Source organism: Pristiophorus japonicus, chromosome 10 (genome assembly GCF_044704955.1).
Source record: "Pristiophorus japonicus isolate sPriJap1 chromosome 10, sPriJap1.hap1, whole genome shotgun sequence".
NCBI lineage: Eukaryota > Metazoa > Chordata > Chondrichthyes > Pristiophoridae > Pristiophorus > Pristiophorus japonicus.
In genome coordinates, this window is record NC_091986.1 from 48,160,631 (window position 1) to 48,184,432 (window position 23,802).

The 23,802-nt window shown below is 45.1% G+C and overlaps 1 protein-coding gene across 4 annotated transcripts in view; it reads left to right on the top strand.

Moving 5' to 3' along the window:
- The window catches only part of rasa3 (RAS p21 protein activator 3), a 264,967-nt gene that overhangs the window by 136,012 nt on the left and 105,153 nt on the right, over window positions 1-23,802 (top strand). For all 4 annotated transcript variants that reach the window (XM_070891793.1, XM_070891796.1, XM_070891795.1 and 1 more), the window contains one exon: window positions 11,066-11,160. In XM_070891793.1, the coding sequence (XP_070747894.1) occupies window positions 11,066-11,160 (95 nt within the window). The remainder of the gene's footprint in view (window positions 1-11,065; window positions 11,161-23,802) is intronic.

Consider the following 23,802-nt stretch of genomic DNA (forward strand, 5'->3'; position numbering starts at 1 on the left):
CTCATCCCTTCCCCACTCATCCCTTCCCCACTCATCCCTTCCCCACTCCTCCCTTCCCCACTCCTCCCTTCCCCACTCCTCCCCTCCCCACTCCCCCCCTCCCCACTCCTCCCCCCCTCCCCACTCCTCCTCTCCCCTCTCCTCCCCTCTCCTCCCCTCCCCACTCCTCCCCACTCCTCCCCTCCCCACTCCTCCCCTCCCCTCCCCACTCCTCCCCTCCCGTCCCCTCCCCACTCTCCCACTCCTCCCCTCCCCTCCCCACTCCTCCCTTCCCCACTCCTCCCCTCCCCACTCCTCCCCTCCTTTCCCCACTCCTCCTTTCCCCATTCCTCTCCTCCCCTCCTTTCCCCACTCCTCCTTTCCCCATTCCTCTCCTCCCCTCCCCACTTACCCCTCCCCACTCCTCCCCCTCCCCACTCCTCCCCTCCCCTCCCTCACCTCCTCCCCAGCTTCCTCCTTTGTCCCCTCCCCACTCTTCCCCACCATCCTCCCTCAGAGACTTTGGAGGAAATGTGATCATTTGATGATTGCAGGAGTGGGCTTTGCCTGGAGAGCCGAAGCTGAGCGCCTACTCCAAGCGTTGATCTGCAAACCCTGCCTTTAATCTTTGTTGTCATTTATGTTTCTGATTCGAACCATTCCAGGAATTATTCATTGTGCTCAATGTTTCCCCACCACACGAGTGTTTCCAGAATGCATCATCATACTGTATGTTCAGACAAACAGATTGCATAACGTGCAATCATGCGTCAGACTTTAATCGCAGGAGATGGATCACAGGAGCAGTGCTGTCCTGTCCGTTCATATTACCAGAGCTTTAAACTGAAATGCCTCAAAATACCTTTGTGTTGCCTAGAACTGGGACTGTAAGGAGTTAAGAATAGACATTTAGCATTTTAAAACTAGTTGATTGTTTACACGGTCCAGGTTCCTTCTCAGTTTAATTGCACATTGAGGATTTATGATTTGAAAGATGCTTCATTTTTAGCATCTAAATATATTTTCTTCATTGCTGTACGTGTAAACGACATTTTATATTCATTCTCGGGATGTGGGCGTCGCTGGCAAGGCCAACATTTATTGACCATCTCCAGTTAAAAAGAAAGGGCTGGATTTTTGGCTCCCTTGTGCCTCTGTTAGCGGCCGGAGGGGCGGTAAAGGTGACTGAAGACATAACGGTGGGCGGCCATCTTTTACCGCCTGGTTGGCAAATTCGGCTCGGTATGCGGCGCCGCAAAAATGTTCTGCCCCGCCCTGTAGTTTCAATCGGATCATGACGTCAATCATTCTGCAAGTTCCGCTACCACCCTGGCTGCTAAATTAGGGGCTAACGGCGCATTATACATCTGTCCCAAGTGACCCCTGAAAAACCAGGCAGTCCCACAGGCGAGTTGGCGGTATTTGCCACGTCTTTAACTTGAGGGAGGTGGATCCTAAATCGGAGGTCAGATCGACTACAATGTTTGCGCACAACACGCTGCGTGACGAATTTAATGGGGGCATTACTAGTTTGCCAGCGTATCATGCTCCATGCTATTGCTGGACTGCTTCAGGATAGAAGAAGGGCTCTTGGCCATGTCGGCCTACCGGATGAGGAGAGGCCTAAGATGTTTGGGGAGAAGGGCTTACCCCCCACGGGTTTAAGGTACCAACGCTCATACCTTCAGCTCTCTTGAGAAACAGTGTTTGAGAAGGCTGTGCTTCCGAAAGGAAATGCTGACAGATATGCTATCTCCTACAGGCAGACCTACAGCCTTACAGCGCCAACACGACTATGCTGCCCAAGGTGACTGACGCTGGCCTTCTATGCCTCCGGCTCCTTCCAGGCTGCAGCAGGGGACATATGAAGCATCTCTCAATCCGCTGCATTTGCCGTGTCACAAAGGCACTGTACGCCCGCAGAATGGACTTCATAATGTTCCCAATGAGCAGGAAGAGCCAGAATGAGCGGGCATGTGGATTTGGCAGAATTGCTGGCTTTCCAAGGGTTCAAGGAGCCATTGACTGCACACACGTGGCCTTGCGAGCACCATTACACAACGCATTACACAAGTATTGAGAAACTGAAAGGGATATCACTCTCTCAACGTTCAGCTGGTGTGCGACCACATGCAGCGCATCCTCACAGTGAATGCCCGCCATCCAGGGAGTGCACATGATGCGTTCATGCTGTGTGAGAGCACTGGTCATGATTGTTTTGACTACGAAAGGAACGGCGCAGCTGGCTGATTGGGGACAAAGGATACGGCCACACTCACAGCAAGTGCGTCTATGCTCTGTGGAACCCTACCCAATGCACCCATGAGGTCGTGGTGCATTTTCGTGTTCTCCTTGGACATTGCCACCAAGTCCAGGTCCACGTCTGCCTACTATGCCGACTCATGCACCGCGGAACTGGCCTCCGAGCTTCCCCTCCCGTTGGGTGTTGCTGTGGGCCACTGGGGCCAGGAGCCTCAGAGTCCTCAATCGCCTTGAAGTTACTGTCGTCCCCCGAAGTTGTGTTTCCACATGATGGGACTGATGGTGTCTCATGTTTAGGTAGCACATTGTCGTCCCCTCCCCCATCATCTCCCCCGTATACAGATGTCGACAGCGCACGTGAAGGCTTCTGTGCTTCTGGCTGGTCATCTGTAAGCATAAAGCAACAGACATGTGATTAGCAGTAGGGGAGGAGGCAGGCAGATAAAAGGAAGGTGGCATTGGATGTGTACATGTTAAGGGACTAGGCCACTTGATATAAGGGGGCAAGGAAGTTGCATCAATCATAAATGCCATTCACCTACCTTCACTACCTGAAGGGGGCTTGGCATTGCCGCCGGCCACCGCACGAACTGGGGTGCCCATGAGGCCGACGGTCTCTGCTCTATCTTGGTCAGGTCTTGCAGATCAGGCTGTCCGGTCCGATGCTGCTCCCTCCGATTATGCGCTAACTTTGCCTGCAATAAGAGCAAGAAGGAGGGTTGAGTAAGTGTGCAGTTCCTCTTGTGCCACATGTGCCTTCCATAGTACAATAGCTGCGCCATATCTCCCGCCGTGAACCAAATGGGCTGGTGCATCTGTGTAAACAAAATCGCCCGGGAACATTCGAACGCGTCTGCGCATGCGCAAAATGTAGAGCTTTTTTAGCACCGCGATTTTCAGCTTGGGCGGCCAAGCACAGGTGTGTAATGCCTGATTTATCGCCCCTGATCATTGAATCTCACTTTCTGCCGAATTTTATAAACTGAGGCCCAAACTTTTTCCAGGCGTTATCAGGACCGCTCACCATTGTTAATGCCCCGAATCTCAAAAGCTGAAAATCCCGCCCAATAGAACTTGGATTTATACAGCGTCTTTCACAACCTCAGGATGTCCAAAGTGCTTTACAGCCATTAAAGTGCTTTTTGAAGTGTAGTCACTGTTGTAATGTCGGAAATGCGGCAGCAAATTTGCGCACAGCAAGCTCCCACAAACAGCAATGTGAGCTTAGTGATGGTGATTGAGGGATAAATATTGGCCCCAGGACATCAGGGAGAACTCCCCTGCTCCTGTTCAAAATAGTGCTATGGCATCTTTTACATCCACCTGAAAGGTGGACAGGGCCTTGGTTTAATGTCTTATCCGATAACCTTGAGGTATTTGCTTAATTATATTTATTTTAGAAAGCTTAAGTACAATTACAGTTTCAGCACATCAAAACATATTGCATTCACACTTTTAGCACATTACACTATTAAATCTGTTACTTTTTTGGGAAGTAAAAGTGAACAAGTTAAAAGGACTTGAGTGGCCGCAGCGTTTGAGAAATTTAAATTACTATTTGACTCATCCACCCATCAGTGGAAGAGTGTTGTTAAATATTGGGAGAGAAGGCTAGTAGGATGTCACCAAATGACCTCATCATAATCTGCTCAATGAAGGCTTGAATTCAAGCTTGATTAAAGGGTATGTAATGGTTATACTGACTGGTATTTATTCACACAAGGTGACTCAGTACTAGATTATTCATTGTTTTAAGACTCAAAGAGGAATTGTAAGTTATACAAACTCAAACTCTGCAACGTGGCACTTAACCCTTTGAGAGCAGTGGATAAATTCTCTGATGAAAGGGAGCGTGGGTGAGAATTAGGGAATCAACACTTTTTTTGAAGGGACTAATCTCTCATTGTCTTAAAGATCTTTTGCTTTTTTGAAAAAGAAAGACTTGCATTTATACAGTGCCTTTCACAAAAAACGTACCAAAGCGCTTTTGAAATGTAATCACTGTCGTAATGTAGGGAACACAGCAGCTAAGCTCTGAGATAAATGACCAGATAATTGAATTTAATGATGTTGGTTGAGGGATGAATGTTGGCCCAGGACATGAATGCAGAAAAATTAATTGATATAATGCTGGAGTGAGCAGTTCTTGTTAGCAAGAACTAAGATCTACAGATGAGGAATCCTTGGTGTATGCCGTTTTGGAGATAGTTGATAGAAGGTGACGTACAAGAATGAAGCACACACGGCACTGTATCAGGTGCACAGAGAACACTGTGCCTACCATGAAACGAAGCCAGAAAAGAATTGCAAAACTTCAAGGAGAGCGCAAAGATAAGCTGCGAATATTGCCGTTAATGACCAAATGGAATCATTGCAGCTAGTTTCCATGGATGGTGAGAGAATGAAAATACTCACTATGTAAGAATGTTACTTGTATCATAGTTTAGCACAAGACTCTCATTTTATTTTACGAATTAAAATGCGAGCTAACCTTAACTACTGTAAGAACCTATGTTGTGTATCTGCTGCTATCCATGTGGTCTTTTACTGTTTGACTAATTTGTGAAAGTACAGTCTGCTGCCTTCCAAAGGCAACAAGGACCACGTGATAAAACCAATAGTTGAACCAAACTAATCAAGCTATCTGTTTGATCACCATACTCTTTCTGGGCAAACAACTTGCATTTATTCAGCGTCTTTAATGTAGCAAACGTCCCAAGACGCTTCGCAGAAGCAATAATCAGACAAAGTTTGACACTGAGCCACATAAATAACTATTAGGAGAGATGATTAAATGCTTGGTCAAAGAGTTAGGTTTTAAGGAGCGTCTTAAAGGAGGAGAGGAAGAAAGATGGACCTAGGCAGCTGAAGGCATGGCCGTTAATGTTGGAGTGATTAAAATCAAGATTTAATATCGAGAGCGAGGGCTCTCCTACAAGGTCAGTCTGTAACAAGGAGATCAAAGAATAATTGATAGTATAAAAAAAACTATGAGGAAGCTCCAGAAGCATAAGTCGAATGCTGTAGTTAATTGTGAAGTGAGACACCGGATACACAGCGGGTGGTGTCATTCTGTTAGTCAGATACAGTTCACAGCGTGGGAGTTACAAGAGGAGTGAAATGTTTCTTGTTTGCCCTGTACATTTCTGTGTTCCCTTGTTCGAGTAGCAATCATGACAAATGGGTTCTGAAAGTCTTGCTGTAAAATAAATTCCACAACCCGTTTATCCCGTTTTCTGTTAGCACCTCAGCTAAACAGTTATAATACACCTTAAGAACATAAGAACATAAGAAATAGGAGCAGGAGTAGTCCATACGGCCCCTCAAGCCTGCTCCGCCATTTAATACGATCATGGCTGATCCGATCATGGAATCAGGTCCACTTCCCTGCCCACTCCCCATAACCCCATATTCCTTTATCGGCTAAGAAACTGTCTATCTTTGTCTTAAATTTATTCAATGTCCCGGCTTCCACAACTCTCTGAGGCAGCGAATGCCACAGATTTGCAACTCTCTGAGAGAAGAAATTCCTCCTCATCTCAGTTTTAAATCGGCGGCTCCTTATTCTAAGATTATGCCCCCTAGTTCTAGTCTCCCCTATCAGTGGAAACATCCTCTCTGCATCCACCCTGCCAAACCCCTTCATAATCTTCTACATTTCGATAAGATCACCTCTCATCTGAATTCCAATGAGTAGAGGCCCATCCTACTCAACCTTTCCTCATAACTCAACCCCCTCATCTCCAGAATCAACCTAGTGAACCTTCTCTGAACTGCCTCCAAAGCAAGCTTCCATTCATAAATATGGAAACCAAAACTGTATGACATATTCCAGGTGTGGCCTCACCAATACCCTGTATAACTGTAGCAAGACTTCCCTGCTTTTATACTCCATCCCTTTGCAATAAAGGCCAAGATTCCACTGGCCTTCCTGATCATTTGCTATACCTGCATACTAACCTTTAGTGTTTCATGCCCCAAGTCCCGCTGTACCGCATCACTTTGCAATTTTTCTCTCTTTAAATAATAATTTGCTCTTCGATTTTTTTTTTTTCCTGCCACAGTGCATGACCTCACACTTTCCAACATTATACTCCATCTACCAAATTTTTGCCCACTCACTTAGCTTGTCTATGTCCTTTTACAAGTTTTTTGTGTCCTCCTCATACATTGCTTTTCCTCCCATCTTTGTATCGTCAGCAAACTTGGCTACGTTACACTCAGTCCCTTCATCCAAGTTACTAATATAGATTGTAAATAGCTGGGGTCCCAGCACTGATCCCTGCGGCACCCCACTAGTTACTGATTGCCAACCCGAGAATTAACCATTTATCCCCACTTTCTGTTTTCTGTTAGTTAGCCAATTCTCTATCCATGCTAATATATTACCCCCAACCCCGTAAACTTTTATCTTGTGCAGTAAACTTTTATGTGGCACCTTGTCAAATGCCTTCTGGAAGTCCAAATACACCACGTCCACTGGTTCCCCTTTATCCACCCTGTTCATTACATTCTCAAAGAATTCCAGCAAATTTGTCAACATGACTTCATAAATCCATGCTGACTCTGCCTGACTGAATTATGTTTTTCCAAATGTCCTGCTACTGCTTCTTTAATAATGGACTCCAACATTTTCACAACCACAGATGTTAGGCTAACTTGTCTGTAGTTTCCTGCTTTTTGTCTGCCTCCTTTTTTAAATAGGGGCATTACATTTGCAGTTTTCCAATCTGCTGGCACCTCCCCAGAATCTAGGGAATTTGGTAAATTACAACCAATGCATCCACTATCCCTGCCGCTACTTCTCTTAAGATCCTAGGATGCAAGCCATCAGGTCCAGAGGATTTATCCACCTTTAGTCCCATTATATTATTGAGTACCACCTCCTTAGTGATTGTGATTGTGTTAAGTTCCTCCTCCCCTATAGCCCCTTGACTATCCACTGTTGGGATATTGTTTGTGTCCTCTACCGTAAAGACTGATACAAAATATTTGTTCAGAGTTTCTGCCATCTCCATGTTCCCCATCACTAATTCCCCGGTCTCATCCTCTAAAGGACCAACATTTACTATAGTCATTCTTTTCCTTTTTATATACCTTTAAAAACTCTTGCTATCTGTTTTTCTATTTCGTGCTAGTTTACTTTCATAGTCTATCTTCCCTTTCTTTAATCATTTTTTTAGTCCTTTTTTGCTGGCTTTTAAAAGTTTCCCAATCTTCTGTCCTCCCATTAGTTTTGGCCACTTTGTATGCCCTTGTTTTTAATTGGATACCGTCCTTTATTTCTTTAATTAGCCACAGTTGGCTATCTTTTCTTTTACATCCTTTCCTCCTCACTGGAATATATTTTTCTTGAGAGTTGTGAAATATCTCCTTAAATGTACACCACTGTTCATCAACCGTCCTACACTTTAATCTATTTTCCCAGTCCACTTTACCCAACTCTGCCCTCATACCTTCATAGTCTCCTTTATTTAAGCTTAGTACGCTGGTTAGAGATCCAACTTTCTCACCCTCCATCTGATTTGAAATTCAATCATGCTATGATCACTCATTCCGAGGGGATCCTTGACTAGGAGATTGTTTATTAATCCTGTCTCATTACACAGGACCAGATCCAAGATAGCCTGCCCCCTGGTTGGCTCCGTTACATATTGCTCACGGAACCCATCCCTTATAGAAACATGGAAAATAGGTGCAGGAGTACGCCATTCGGCCCTTCGAGCTTACACCACCATTCAATATGATCATGGCTGATCATGCAACTTTAGTCGCTCATTCCTGCTTTCTCTCCATACCCCTCGATCCCTTTAGCCGCAAGGGCCACATCTAACTCCCTTTTGAATATATCTAACGAACTGGCCTCAACAATTTTCTGTGTGGAGAGTTCCACAGGCTCACAATTCTCTGAGTGAAGAAGTTTCTCCTCATCTCAGTCCTAAATGGCTTACCCTTTATCGTTAGATTGTGACCCCTGGTTCTGGACTTCCCCAACATCGGGAACATTCTTCCTGCATTTAACCTGTCCAATCCCAACAGAATTTTGTATATTTCTATGAGATCCCCTCTCATTTTTCTAAATTCCAGTGAATATAAGGCTAGTCGATCCAGTCTTTTTTCATATGTCAGTCCTGCCATCCCGGGAATCAGTCTGGTGAACCTTCGCTGCACTCCCTCAATAGCAAAAATGCACTCTATGAAATCTTCCTCAAGGCTATCATGACCAATTTGATTTGTCCAATCAATATGGAGGTGAAAATCACCCATGATTATTGCTGTTCCCTTTTTACAAGCCCCACTATTTCTTGGTTTATACTCCGACCAACAGAGTTGCTACTGTTAGGGGGGCCTATAGACTACGCCCACCAGTGACTTTTTCCCCCTTATTATTCCTTATCTCCACCCAAACTGTTTCAACACCTTGATCATTTGAGCCAATGTCGTTTCTCACTATTGCAGTGATTCCATCCTTTATCAACAGAGCTACTCCACCTTTTCCTTTCTGTCTGTCCTTCCGAATTGTCAAGTCCCCTGAATGTTTAGTTCCCACCCCCGGTCACCTTGCAAACATATCTCTGTTATGGCTACCAGATCATACCCATTTGTAACTATTTGTGCCGACAACTCATCTAATTTGTTACAAATGCTGCGTGCATTTAGTTAAAGAGCTTTTAAATGTGTATTCTTACCATTTTCTCCTGCTGTGGCCCCAGTTTCTGATACATTCTTATGTTTGTAGATTCTGTCCCTTCCTGTCACGCTCTGGTCTTCGTTTTCCCCCAATGCTACCCTGCTCTATTGCCTTCACCTTGTTCTTTGAACTTTTAGGTTTCTGCTCACCTAAACGTGAGCAGCAAACATCTTTGAACTTGGAAGCAAGCACCATTTGCCCATGTTGGCCTGAGGAAATGACAGCATTTACAGCACAGAAACAGGCCGTTCGACCCAATTGGTTCATGCCGGTGTTTATGCTCCACTCGAGCCTCCTCCCACCTCTCTTCATCCCACCCTATCAGCAGATCCTTCTAATACTTTCTCCCTTACCTGTTTATGAAGCTTCCCCTTAAATGCATCTGTGCAATTTGCCTCAACCACTCCCTGTGGTAACGAGTTCCACATTCTCACCACTCTCTGGGTAAAGAAGTTTCTCCTGAATTTCCGATTGGATTTATTGGTGACTATCTTATATTTATGGCCTCTAGTTTTGGTCTCCCCTACAAGTAGAAACATCTTCTCTACGTCTACCCTATCAAACCCCTTTCATAATTTTAAAGACCTCTATCAGGTCACCTCTCAGCCTTCTCTTTTCTAGAGCCTGTTCAGTCTTTCCTGATAGTTATAATCCCTCAGTTCTGGTCTCATCCTTGTAAATTTTTTGTGCACCTTCTCCAGTGCATCTATATCCTTTTTATAAAATGGAGACCAGAACTGTGCTCAGTGCTCCAAGTGTGGTCTAACCAAGGTATATGGAGACCAGAACTGTGCACAGTGCTCCAAGTGTGGTCTAATCAAGGTATATGGAGACCAGAATTGTGCTCAGTGCTCCAAGTGTGGTCTAATCAAGGTATATGGAGACCAGAACTGTGCTCAGTGCTCCAAGTGTGGTCTAATCAAGGTATATGGAGACCAGAACTGTGCTCAGTGCTCCAAGTGTGGTCTAATCAAGGTATATGGAGACCAGAACTGTGCTCAGTGCTCCAAGTGTGGTCTAATCAAGATATATGGAGACCAGAATTGTGCACAGTGCTCTAAGATCAAATGACATGAAGCTGCCCTCCCTCCTCAGATGCTGGTGTTTGCAAGTGTTTTTTCTCATGCACTGTCCCATTAATGTCTCCACTGTGTTAGACACGGAGGATTTGTTACATGTCAAACACTGTTACATTTTGAAAGTTTCAGCCAATGGCAAACAGTAGTGAAACTATGGTCCAGAATCTGCTGCCAGAATAACGGCGTGTTTAACGGCGTGTGAATCATCCAGCGACTTGTAGCGAGGAAGAGGTTCCCCGTGAGTTGCAAATCGCCACAAGTTGCCAGACGATTTGCGCCGCTCTGCTTGTTAGCCTTTCGGAAAGGGCATCTCGTCTGCAATCTCCCCACGAGTTTCAGGAAATTGCTGCATTTGCGCATTAATTATCGATCAAACTCGCCGCTGAAAGTTAGGGCTGGTATTTAAAGAACCTTTTCAATGAGGAGATTTATGTTCTTGCAATGCCACTCAACCTCTGCGCCCAGAAAGGGAACAATTGAAACTGTGGAGTCTCATTCCTGCAGGTAATAAATTGTTCTCGAGATTTTTAAAATAAAAAAATAAAAATTCTTACTTTTCCTATCTGTCTTTTTCTCTCTCTCATAATCCAATCTTTCTTTCCCTCTCTTTATTTCTCTTTCTGTACCTGATGTGACTCTAATTCACTCTCTTTGTTTCTCCATCGTTCCTCTGTTTCTTTCTCAATTCTTAAATCTCACGGGTTAAGGAGATAGACTGTGGGTCCAGTCGGTCACGGAGGTCCCAGATACCCCGTTGCCCTCGCTGCGCCCTTATCAGCTCGCACTTCCAGCAAGTTACAGGGCAAAACATTTTGGAGCTGAAGATTGAGGGGAAAAGTCTAACTAACAGGGCAAGCAGTGAGATGCCTCACTCCAGCAAGATCTGGGCCATTAAGTCTGTTTCCATCGCACCCTCTGTTCCACATTCAGCACATCTTGAAGAAAACACTAATATTAGTTATTATACAAAACAGCTGAATTCAGTGCATGCATAGGTGGAACACTTTTAAAAGGGGAAATGATTAACTATACACATCTTTTTGTCTCTTTTCAGGTAAAGTTGCCATCAAGAAAGAAGAACTTCAGAAATATCATAATCGAGATACCTGGTTCCCACTGCAGCCAGTAGATGCTGATTCAGAAGTTCAGGTGAGTTTAGTGTGTGAGTAATGTGAGGGAAATTGTAAAAAGGCTTGTATTTCTACAGCGCCTTTCACAACTCTCGGTGTCCCAAAGCACGTTACAGCCAATGAACTGCATTCTGAAGTGTAGTCACTGTTGTTATTTGGGAACAGCAATATCCCTTAAACAGCAATGAGATAATGACCAGATAATCCGTTTTTTTTGTGATGTTGGTTGAGGGATAAATATTGGCCCGGGATACCGGGGATAACTCCCCTGCTCTGCTTTGAAATAATCTTTTACACGCACCTGAAAGGGCAAGGGGGACTCAGTTTAACGACTAATCCGAAATACGGCACCTCCGACAGTGCAGCACTCCCTCAGTCACCATCATCGTCATAGGCAGTCCCTCGGAATCGAGGAAGACTTGCTTCCACTCTTAAAATGTTCTTTGGTGGCTGCACAGTCCAATACGAGAACCACAGTCTCTGTCACAGGTGGGACAGATAGTCATTGAGGAAGGGGTGGGTGGGACTGGTTTGCCGCACGCTCTTTCCGCTGCCTGCACTTGATTTCTGCATGCTCTTGGCGATGAGACTCGAGGTGTTCAGCGCCCTCCCAGATGCACTTCCTCCACTAAGGGCGATCTTTGGCCTCAGTATTGCCCCTCCAACAGTGCAGAGCTCCCTCAGTACTGCCCCTCCGACAGTGTAGCACTCCCTCAGTACTGCACTGGGAGTGTCAGCCTGGATTATGTGCTCGAGTCTCTGGAGTGGGACTTGAACCCAGAACCTTCTGACTCAGAGGCGAGAGTGCTACCACGGAGCCATGGCTCACACCATGCAACAGAAATTCTCAATTAGAGGGAATATCCACTTCGCATTGCTCCCAGTGAGGTAGCGCATCTGTTGTTATAGGAAGAGGAGTCACATCCTCACTGAGAGCCATTAGTAACAAATGTGCAAGAGATCAGGTTGAGCAGTGAAGTACTGTATATACTCGCGTATCATGCGACTTTTGAAGACCTAAATTGTAACCTAAATTTGGGGGGGTCGCATGATACGCGAGATACAAAATTTGCGGGTGTGAAGTGCTGGCCAAGATTAGGCTGTTAGGCTGTTAAGCGGACCGTATCCACGCTGAATCTCGGCAGGTATCTCCTGGGCTGGATTGCAGCCTCTATTGTCGCTTGTACTGTATCTTTGCTGTGGTCTAGAGATCGCCACCCACAACTCCCTCTGAAGTTTGCTGCATTATTAGAGGCTCCATCTATCTCAGCCCATGCTTCTTTTACCCGCAAACACAGTAGAGGCTGTGGCTGAACGACGCTAGTCAAGCCAGCTGGAATGATTGCTGTATCGGTGTTCGATTCGCGAACAGCTTTCACAGCAGAATCCACTCGATGTTTCATGATTCGGTTGTTAAGGTCTGTATTCGATCGTTGTTATGTGTTAGGGTACTTGTTACGTGTTGGGTACTTGTTAAACTTGTTTGAAAGCCTAGCCTAGTGGCATCTGGTATCTCAAAAAAGTGACTCGCATGATACATGAGATATATGATAAAATCATGTTTTGGGGACGAAAATTTAGGGATCGCATGATACGTGAGATCGTAGGATACGCGAGTATATACGGTAAGTGTTTTCTGGTTTGCTCCTGGAAAATAAACAGCATTTCCCTCACCAACTGCAGGTACATCAATGAACCTGCTCTCTTAACATACATCACTTCTTCAAATGAATAAATCTTTGCATGTCTCAGGATATTTTTCAAGATGTTTTCAAGATATTACCGGAAACAGGGTTGATAGAGGGAAACTATTTTCACTGGTCGGAGATTGTAAGACTATTGTAGGAGCATAGCCCAAAAATTAGACCCATTCTTTTCAGGGGTGAAGTTAGGAAACACTTCTACACACAAAGGTGGTAGAAGTTTGGAACTCTCTTCCGCAAACGGCAATTGATGCTAGATCTGACATTGGTAGATTTTTGTTAACCAAAGATATTAAGGGGTATGGGCCAAAGACGGGTAGATGGAATTAGATCACAGATCAGCCATGATCTCATTGAATGGCAGAGCAGGCTCGAGGGGCTGAGTGGCCTACTCCTGTTCATATGTCTTACAGTGAGAAACAGTTTAGGAAAAAATCTTTATACTGTATGGTCTGGTTGGGGAATGCTCAATAAAGATTGTAGCCTAGAAATTCTGGAGCGCTCATTTTGGGGCATTTGGGGGGTTGCAGGGGGAGGGCCGGCGAGGTGGAGGTGGGGCTAGGAGTTGGGAACATAAGAACATAAGAAATAGGAGCAGGAGACGGCCATTTGGCCCCTCGAGCCTGCTCCTCCATTTAATAAGATCATGGCTGATCTGATCTTGGGCTCAGCTCCACTTCCCTGCCCGCTCCCCATAACCCTTCACTCCCTTATCGTTCAAAAATCTGTCTATCTCCATCTTAAATATATTCAATGACCCAGCCTCCACACCTCTCTGGGGCAGAGAATTCCACAGATTTATGATCCTCTGAGAGAAGAAATTCCTCCTCATCTCAGTTCTAAATGGGCGACCCCTTATTCTTAAACTATGCCCCCTAGTTGTAGATTCCCTCATGAGTGGAAACATCCTCTCTACAACTACCCTGTTAAGCCCCCTCATTATCATAATTTTCAATAAGATCACCTCTCATTCTTCTAAACTCCAATGAGTATAGGCCCAACCAGCTCAACTTTTCTTCATAAGTCAACCCCTTCATCTCAGGAATCAACTGAGTGAACCTTCTCTGAACTGCCTCCAATCACTCCTCAAATAAGACCAAAACTGTATGCAGTACTCCAGGTGTGGTCTCACCAATACTCTGTACAGTTGTGGCAGGACTTCCTGCTTTTATACCCTTGCACTAAAGCCAACATTCCATTTGCATTCCAGATTATTTGCAGTACCTGCATACTAGCATTTTGTGTTTCATGCACAAGGACCCCTAGATCCCTCTGTACTGCAGCATTTTGTAATCTCTCTCCATTTAAATAATAATTAGCTTTTTTATTTTTACTGCCAAAGTGGATAACCTCACACTTTACCACATTATACTTCATCTACCAAATGTTTGCCCACTCACTTAGCCTATCTATATCGCTTTGCAGACTCTCCCAACTCCTCACAACTTGTTTTCTGACCCATCTGTGTATTATCAGCAAACTTGGCTACATTACACTCGGTCCCTTCATCTAAGTCATTAATATAGATTGTAAATAGTTGAGGCCCCAGCACCGATCCCTGTAGCATCCCACTAGTTACCATTTTCCAACTCTCTGTTTTCATCCCGACTCTCTATTTTCTGTTAACGAGCCAATCCTCTATCCATGCTAATATTGTTGTGTATGCGTAAATAACTAACAAACTGAGTCAGGAGAAATGTAACTTAACTGTGCTTTTATATAACCTAAAATGGTGTCCCCAAACCGGCATGAACCAGTATGAGTACAGCAACTGTGAATTGCTCCCATAAGGTCCTAATGCCCGTCCTGTGAGCTGCAACAAACAAATCGAGTATGAACACGACATATTTCCCCTCTTTTTAAAACCACAGTCTATGTACAGACAAAGTCATTGCGATAGCCAGGTCATGTCCTGATACACTGAGCCCGGCGTGGAGCTTGCGGTGTTTGATCGAGGGTTTCGGTTGGGAAATAGAACGGTGCCTCTGTTCTGTCCTGCTGGTCTGTTGGCCTGTGAGTTGGGATCAGTCTACGAGCGTTCCATCGAGTTCCATCATTGAGCTCGTGGGTGTGAGGGCTGAACCTTTGCTCGATCTGTTTTGGAGGCGAAAGTGAGGGTGCGAGCTTATGACTACGGTTTGGGCGCTTAACTCACCCAATCTCCATCCTTCAGTTGGTGCTTTTGAGCACGTCGTTTTGTGTCGGTGTACGACTTCGCTTTTCATTGCCGTTCTGAAATCTGGGATGCGAGTGTGGTTATCTTCATGCTAGGTTTGGATGGGGGTTTGAGAATGTCCAGTAGCCAGCGAAGATTCTGCCCAATCATGAGCTCAGCAGGTGTCTTCCCCATGAGCGACTACTTTGTCGAATGGCATGTGTGGAGAATGGTTTGAACCGGTTCGTCAAATGTTCGGCCTGCTGTGGGGTTGGCTTTTAAACCCTCTTTGATGACACGGTTAAATTGCTCAACACTCCCGTTACTTTGAGCATTATACCGAGCAGTAAGGCAATGCTCGATAGCATGACGAATGAAGAAATCCGCAAACTGGTCGGACAGAAACTGTGGTCCATTATCTGTGATTCTGACCTCTGGGAGGTCTCAATTCGTGAACATACGCTGCAGAATAGTGACAATCGTTGATGAGGTCACTGAACATGTAGTGATTTCTGGCCATTTGGAATGCAGGTCATGTACTACAACAAGGTAATGTTGGTGCTGTGGAGCTGCTTCAACTGGACTGAAGATATCCAACTGAAGTTGTTGCCATGGTCTTTGTGGCCATGGAATGGGCTTCATTGGTGCTGGTCGGATGATTGTGGCCTTTTCACTCAGACTGCGTGCTTCGCTGTGTGAGACGAACTCCTCGATGTGAGTTTCAATCCCAGGCCACCATACTGATCGCGACATCTCTGCTTCATGCAGACAATGCCAGAGTGTCCATCGTGTGCCAATGAGAGAATGCGCTGTTGAAGCGACTTGGGAATTACTGCTCTATCACCACGAGTTAGGTAGCCATCGTTCCAAATAGAATCACGAAGTCTGGAATGTTTTCAGCTCTTCCGGAACTTGCTTAGACCACTCAGTCTGGAGGAAGTGGCACATGTGCTGGAGTGTAGCATCATGCGGTGATTCGGTTTTGAGTTTGTTGCAGGAGACAAGGTTTCTGATGGACTGAGTGATGATCGACGTGATTATGTCATCTGTGAACAAGTCAGCACCAGAGTCCGAAGCAGGTGTCGAGCAGCTGAGCATGTCAGCTACGTGGTTGCGATTGCCAACAATGTACTGTACATCAAAGTTATCATCATCATCATCATAGGTAGTCCCTCTGTATCAAGGAAGACTTGCTTCCACTCTTAACATGAGTTCTTGGGTGGCTGTACAGTCCAATACGAGAACCACAGTCTCTGTCACAGGTGGGGCAGATAGTCATTGAGGGAAGGGGTGGGTGGACTGGTTTGCCGCACGCTCTTTCCGCTGCCTGCGCTTGACTTCTGCACGCTGTCGGCTCAATGCGCTCCCGGATGCGCTTCCTCCACTTAGGACGGTCTTTGGCCAGGGTCTCCCAGGTGTCAGTGGGGATGTTGCACTTTATAGAAACATAGAAACATAGAAAATAGGTGCAGGAGTAGGCCATTCAGCCCTTCGAGCCTGCACCGCCATTCAATAAGATCATGGCTGATCATGCACTTCAGTACCCCATTCCTGCTTTCTCTCCATACCCCTTGATCCCTTTAGCCATAAGGGCCACATCTAATTTCCTTTTGAATATATCTAACGAACTGGCCTCAACAGCTTTCTGTGGTAGAGAATTCTACAGGTTCACAATTCTCTGAGTGAAGAAGTTTCTCCTCATCTTGGTCCTAAATGGCTTACCCCTTATCCTTAGACTGTGACCCCTGGTTCTGGACTTCCCCAACATCGGGGACATTCTTCCTGTATCTAACCTGTCCAATCCCATCAGAATTTTATATGTTTCTATAAGATCAGGGAGGCTTTGAGGGTGTCCTTGTAAAGTTTCCGCTGCCCACCTTTGGCTCGTTTGCCGTGAATACAGAGACTGAACGTCAGGACATCAAAGTTATACTGGTGAAGGCAATCTGACCATCGGCCGATTCGTAGTGGTCTGTGCCCAGATCCTGTTGTAGCCAGTAGTGTAGTTAGCGCTTGGTGATCCGTACGGAGGATAAATTTCCTGCATTAGAGGTAGATGTGCCAGTGTTCACAAGCGTAGATGTAAGCGAGTGCTTCGCATTCCCCTGTAGAGTATTTATGTTCTGCAGACGAGAGCGTATGACAGGCGACGGCGACTGGGTGTTCCAGGCCATCAATCCATTGTGAGAGCACAGCACCCAAGGCAGTGCCTGATGCATCCTTGGTGACATACGTAGTGGCATTCGGATCAAAGTGCGCGAGGATCGGAGGGGATGTGATTTTCTCCTTAAGCGTGGTGAATGTCTGAGCCTGGGAATCTGCCCATTCCCAAGGGGCGTCCTTGCGCATCAACTTGCGAAGTGGATGAACTTCAGATAGAAGTTGCAAGTGCTGAGGAGTGATGAAAGTTCTTTGACGTTGGTAGCCTTCTGCATTTGCTGGATCGCGTCAATGGTGTCAAGCACCTTGTGCTGTGACTCTATAGCCCAGAAAGTTTATTTCTCGAGCAGCAAATGTATACTTATTGGCATGAAGTGTAATGTTATGTGTAGCAAGTCTAGCCATAACTGTGTGAAGTCGCTGATCATGTTCTTCCATTGTCCGTCCACGGATGACGATATCATCAAGCAGATTGAGGGCTCCCTCTATGCCTGCATCCATAGTAGTGACAATCTTCTGAAATGCACTTGGTGCAGAAGATAGTCCATAGGGCATGCGTCGATACTGATACAGACCATCATGCATCGTGAATGCCGTGAGTGGTTTGCTGTCCTCCGCTAGGGGTATTTACAGGTAACTGCAGCGCATGTTGAGTTTCATAAAGACCATTGAGCCGTGGAATTCTGAAGACAGTTCGTCGATGGTAGAAAGAGGGTACTTGTTGGGGATGCTGGCCTTGTTGACCTCTTTCAGATCAATGCAGAGGCGGATCTCCCCATTTTTATGCCAAGCAATGACTAATTTCGAGATCCAGTGTGAAGAGTCGATGCTCTCAATGATTCCCTGAGATTCGAATCACGTTAATTCTGTGGATACTTGGTCGCGAACCATGAATGGGAGACGGTGAAGTCGCTGCGTATCCGGTTTGACAGAAGGGTCAATGCGGGGAAAATGGCAGAATTTTGTTGTCACTCTATACCCTGTGAAGATTGAGGGATACTGCTTGTCAAAGTCCACCATGTACATAGGTGTGCCAGTTGGATTGTAAACTTTGAACCCAAGCTTGTCAAAAAGGTCAACACCCACGAGGTTTCGTCCCTTTGAGACATAAAAGGAAAAGTTCTCCAATGTTATGTCCCTGTAGTATATTGTAGATATGACCCCAAATACCTCAATTTTGGAGTCGGAGTACACATGTAGAGTGGAAGTTGCGGGCTACAGTTGACAGTGGGTTTTGTACACAGCCTCGCTCAATATGGAGACCTTGGCTCCAAGGTAAACGAGGAGGCAGCAGGGCATGCCGTCAATGTTTACCTCACAGTCCTTGAATTTGCCTGAAGCGATGTGCGAAATGTCACCAACAGTGTAAACCATACTGGGTTTATCACTATCGGGATCGTCCACATGTCCAATATGCTGCGATGATTGACAGACCCGAGCAAAATGCTTCATTTTACCACATGCAGAGCATTTCTTCCCACATGCAGGGCAGTTAGGGCTCTTTGCTGAGGGTCATTTGTCCCTGCAGTTAAAGCAGTGCAAGTTAAGCCCGCGCGATTCGTAGTAGGTGGCTTATTACTAGCCCCGGGTTTCTGCTATGATTTCTGTTTTGGACAAACGCCTTGTACATAAGAACATAAGAAATAGGAGCAGAAGTAGGCCAAAAGGCCCCTTGAGCCTGCTCTACCATTTAATACGATCATGGACTCTGGTCCACTTCCCTGCCCGCTCCCCATAACCCCTTATTCCCTTATCGGCTAAGAAACTGTCTATCTTTGTCTTAAATGTATTCAATGTCCCAGCTTCCACAGCTCTCTGAGGCAGTGAATCCACAGATTTACAACCCTCTGAGAGAAGAAACTCCTCCTCATCTCAGTTTTAAATGGGCGGCCCCTTATTCTAAGATTATGCCTCCTAGTTCTAGTCTCCCCCATCAGTGGAAACATTCTCTCTGCATCCACCTTGTCAGGCCCCCTCATAATCTTATACGTTTCAATAAGATCACCTCTCAATCATCTGAACTCCAATGAGTATAGACCCAACCTACTCAACCTATCTTCATAAGTCAACCCTCTCATCTCTGAAATCAACCTGGTGAACATTTTCTGAACTGCCTCCAAAGCAAGTATATCCTTTCTTAAATATGGAAACCAAAACTGTAATTAGTATTCGAAGTGTGGCCTCACCAATACCCTGTATAGCTGTAGCAAGACTTCCCTGCTTTTATACGCCATCCCCTTTGCAATAACGGCCAAGATTCCATTGCCCTTCCTGACCACTTGTTGTACCTGCATACTAACCTTTTTTGTTTTATGCACAAGAACACCCAGGTCCCGCTCTACTGCAGCACATTGCAATTTTTCTCCATTTAAATAATGGCGTATTCTCTGATTTTTTTCTGCCAAAGTGCATAACCTCATACTTTGCAACATTATACTCCATCAACCAAATTTTTGCCCACTCACCTAGCCGTCTATGTCCTTTTGCAAGTTTTTTGTCCTCCTCAAACATTGCTTTTCCTCCCATCTTTGTATCGTCAGCAAACTTGGCTACGTTACACTCAGTCGCTTCTTCCAAGTCATTAATATAGATTATAAATAGTTAGGGTCCCAGCACTGATCCCTGCGGCACTCCACTAGTTACTGATTGCCAAACCGAGAATGACCCATTTATCCCGATTCTCTGTTTTCTGTTAGTTAGCCAATTCTCTATCCATGCTAATATATTACCCCCAACCCCGTAAACTTTTATCTTGTGCAGTAAACTTTTATGTGGCACCTTGTCAGATGCCTTTTGGAAGTCCAAATACACCACATTCACTGGTTCCTCTTTATTCACCCTGTTCGTTACATTCTCAAAGAATTCCAGCAAATTTGTCAACATGCCTTTCCCTTCATAAATCCATGCTGACTCTGCCTGACTGAATTATGTTATTCCAAATGTCCTGCTACTGCTTCTTTAATAATGGACTCCATCATTGTTCCAACCAACTGGTATATAGATTCCTGCTTTTTGTCTGCCTCCTTTTTTTAATAGTGGCATTACATTTGCAGTTTTCCAATCTGCTGGGACCTCTTCAGAATCCAGGGAATTTTGGTAAATTACAATCAATGCATCCACTATCCTTGCCACTACTTCTCTTAAAACCCTAAGATGCAAGCTATCAGATTCAGGGAATTTATACGCCTTTAGTCCCATTATATTACCGAGTACCACCTCCTTAATGATTGTGATTGTGTTAAGTTCCTCCTCTGCCCATAGACTCTTGTTGGGATATTTTTAGTGACCTCTACCATAAAGAGTGATACAAAATATTTGTTCAGAGTTTCTGCTATCTCCATGTTCCCCATCATTAATTCCCTGGTCTCGTCCTCAAAGGGATCAACATTTACTTTAGTCACTCTTTTCTCCTTTTTATATACCTATAGAAACTCTTGCTATCTGTTTTTATATTTTGTGCTAGTTTACTTTCATAGTCTATCTTCCCTTTCTTAATCATTTTTTGTGTCATTACTGGCTTTTAAAAGCTTCCCGATCTTCTGTCCTCCCACTACTTTTGGCCACTTTGTATGCCCTTGTTTTTAATTGGATACTGTTCTTTATTTCTTTAGTTAGCCACGGATGGCTATCTTTTCTTTTACACCCTTTTCATCTCACTGGAATATATTTTTCTTGACAGTTGTGAAATATCTCCTTAAATGTACACCACTGTTCATCAACCGTGCTGCACTTTAATCTATTTTATCAGGCAATTTTAGCCAACTCTGCCCTCATACCTTTGTAGTCTCCTTTATTTAAGCTTAGTACGCTGGTTAGAGATCCAACTTTCTCGCCCTCCATCTGAATTTGAAATTCAATCATGCTATGATCACTCATTCCAAGGGGATACTTTGCTAGGAGATTGTTTATTGATCCTGTCTCATTACACAGGACCAGATCTAAGATAGTCTGCCCCCTGGTTGGTTCCGTTACATACTGCTCAAGGAACCCATCCCTTATGCACTCTATGAACTCTTCCTCAAGGCTACCCTGACCAATTTGATTTGTCCAATCAGTATGGAGGTTAAAATCATCTATGATTATTGCTGTTCCCTTTTTACAAGCCCCCACTATTTCTTGGTTTATACTCCGACCAACAGAGTTGCTACTGCTAGGGGGCCTATAGACTTCGCTCACCAGTGACTTTTTCGCATTATTATTATTATTATTATTATTATTGGCTGTAGCTGCACAGCGGGAGCAGGGGATCTGATCGCTTTTGAATCGGAAAGCACTGATTCGATTTGGATGGCCAAATTAGTTGCTTTATCCAATGTTAATTTGTCACCCTCCATTAGCAAGCATTCCCGAATGCAGGGGATTGTCTGTTTCTCAATAAATTGATCGCTGATCATTTCCTCTGTGAGTAGTCCAAAGTGATACGTAGCGGCCAGTTCAGTTAATGAAATGATATAGTGTTTGATTGGTTCACCATTCCCTTGCCCCCTATTACGAAATTGGTATCTCTCCATTACGATACTTTTCTTTGGCTCAAAATAGTTCTCTAGGTGAAGCGGAGCCTCGATAATGTACCCCTGGTATTGCTGCATGATTGCACAGAATTGCATCGAACTTTACAGTCCAGTCACAGACTATTCGGCCCAACTAGTCCGTCCCGCTGTTCATGTTCCACATATGTCTCCTCTCACCCTTACTTCATCTCATCCCATCAATGTGCCACCCTGAAATAACAGCGGCAATGAGGACAGGACGAATTTCAGTGTCTGCGTTCAGAGGTGAGTTTAAGGCAGTGATCGGATTGTGGAGTTGCAGGTAACTGCAGTCTGGTGAGCTGGCATCTGCGGGGCCAGTATCCTGCACTATCCGGCCTTGGCAGGTGACTACAGTTGGACTTTCTCCTGGTGTCAAGCTGCCAGCTGTGGCTAGGCAATTGGCCAGCGTGTCACACAAAGGCAAGATGAATGACTGGGTAAAATTACCTTCTGCAGAAAATTAATGCTTCGCTGAAGAAAAATAAAAAGCTCAAAATATTTCAATGATAATTTTGAAAAGGTTTTTTTTTTGGCTCCAATATTTAGTTGGTTTCAACAAACATAAAGCCGTCACACACAAAATCTGAAAGACTCTTCCAGTTTCTGAATTACACTGCCATTTTTCACCGTTTAATTTTTTCTGCTCATGTTCATTGCAGCAACAGTTTGGTCTTGGGCTGAACGAGCTTACAAAATGTTTCCTCTCCTCTGCCATGACAAACTGGAGATCTTGGTTAACAAATGATCATCATGCAACATGGAGTGTCGACATAGTGCATTTACCACAGGATTTAGAGTGACCACTCTGCACTGCTAATGTACAGCTTGTATTTCCCTCCCTGTGTGTCTCTGTCTCTCTCTCTCTCTCTCTCTCTCTTAACTTACTCTGCTCATCAGTTTTCTTAACTTCATGCAGCCTTGGTAAGTTGCCCTATTCAGTTAGGAAAGGTAATGTTACTGTCTGACATTTTCTAAAGGGTGTTCTTGCGCATTTCACTATCTGCCCAGCCAGTCTATGTTGGTATTTATTCCTCACAGGAGTAGTATCCTAATCCTGTGAACCCGCTTCTTCCCGTAACCCTTTATCCCTCCCTTTCCCTCAACCACCGATCGAACCTATTATTAACTGTATGGTCTCTGCTCCAATCACTATCTCCAGTAGTGAATTCCATAGCCTCACAGCCCTCCCTGTAAAAAGGTTTCTCCTGCTCACTGTCCTAACTTTCCTTCATGTAATCTTACATCCTATGTTCCTTTGTCCTAGACTCCTGAATCATTGGAAACAGTGTGTTTTTACCTACTCTGTCCCATCCCTTCATAAATGTAAACACCTCTGTCAAATCATCCCTTAATCGCCTCTGCACTAGTGAAAAAGGCTATAATTTTTTCAAGTCTTTCTTTGCATTAATATTTCCTCACATCAACCAGCATTCCAGTTGTAACGATAAAATGTATAGAGCCCTCTAGCTAGGAGGTATAGCGCTCTGGATCAGTGTGGAGAGTAACTGGCTATATGAGGAATGCCATTTTAACTGCACATGGTTTATTGATCGCCAGAATAAATCATTCATTCATAGGCAGTCCCTCGAAATCGAGGAAGACTTCCACTCCCAAAGTGAGTTCTTTGGTGGCTGAACAGTCCAACACGAGAGCCACAGACCGTGTCACAGGTAGGACAGATATGTGTTGGGGGAAGGGCGGGGTGGCACTGATTTACCACATGCTCCTTCCGCTGCCTGCGCCTGACCTCTTCATGCTCGCAGCGTTGAGATTCAAAGAGCTCAACGCCCTCCCGGGCACTTTCTCCACATTGGGCGGTCTTCGGCCAGGGTCTCCAGGCGTTAGTGGTGATGTCGCACTTCACCAGGGTGTCCTTGTACCGTTTCCGCTGCCCACCTTTGGCTTCTTTACCATGAAGGAGCGCCACATATAGCAGTTGTTTAGGGAGTCTCATGTCTGGCATGCGACTAAGTGGCCTGCCCAACGAAGCTGAGGTCAGTGCTTCAATGCTGAGGATGTTAGCCTGGGCGAGGACACTGATGTTGGTGTGTCTGTTCCCCCCCAGGGGATTTGCAGGATCTTGTGGAGACATCGTTGGTGATATATCTCCA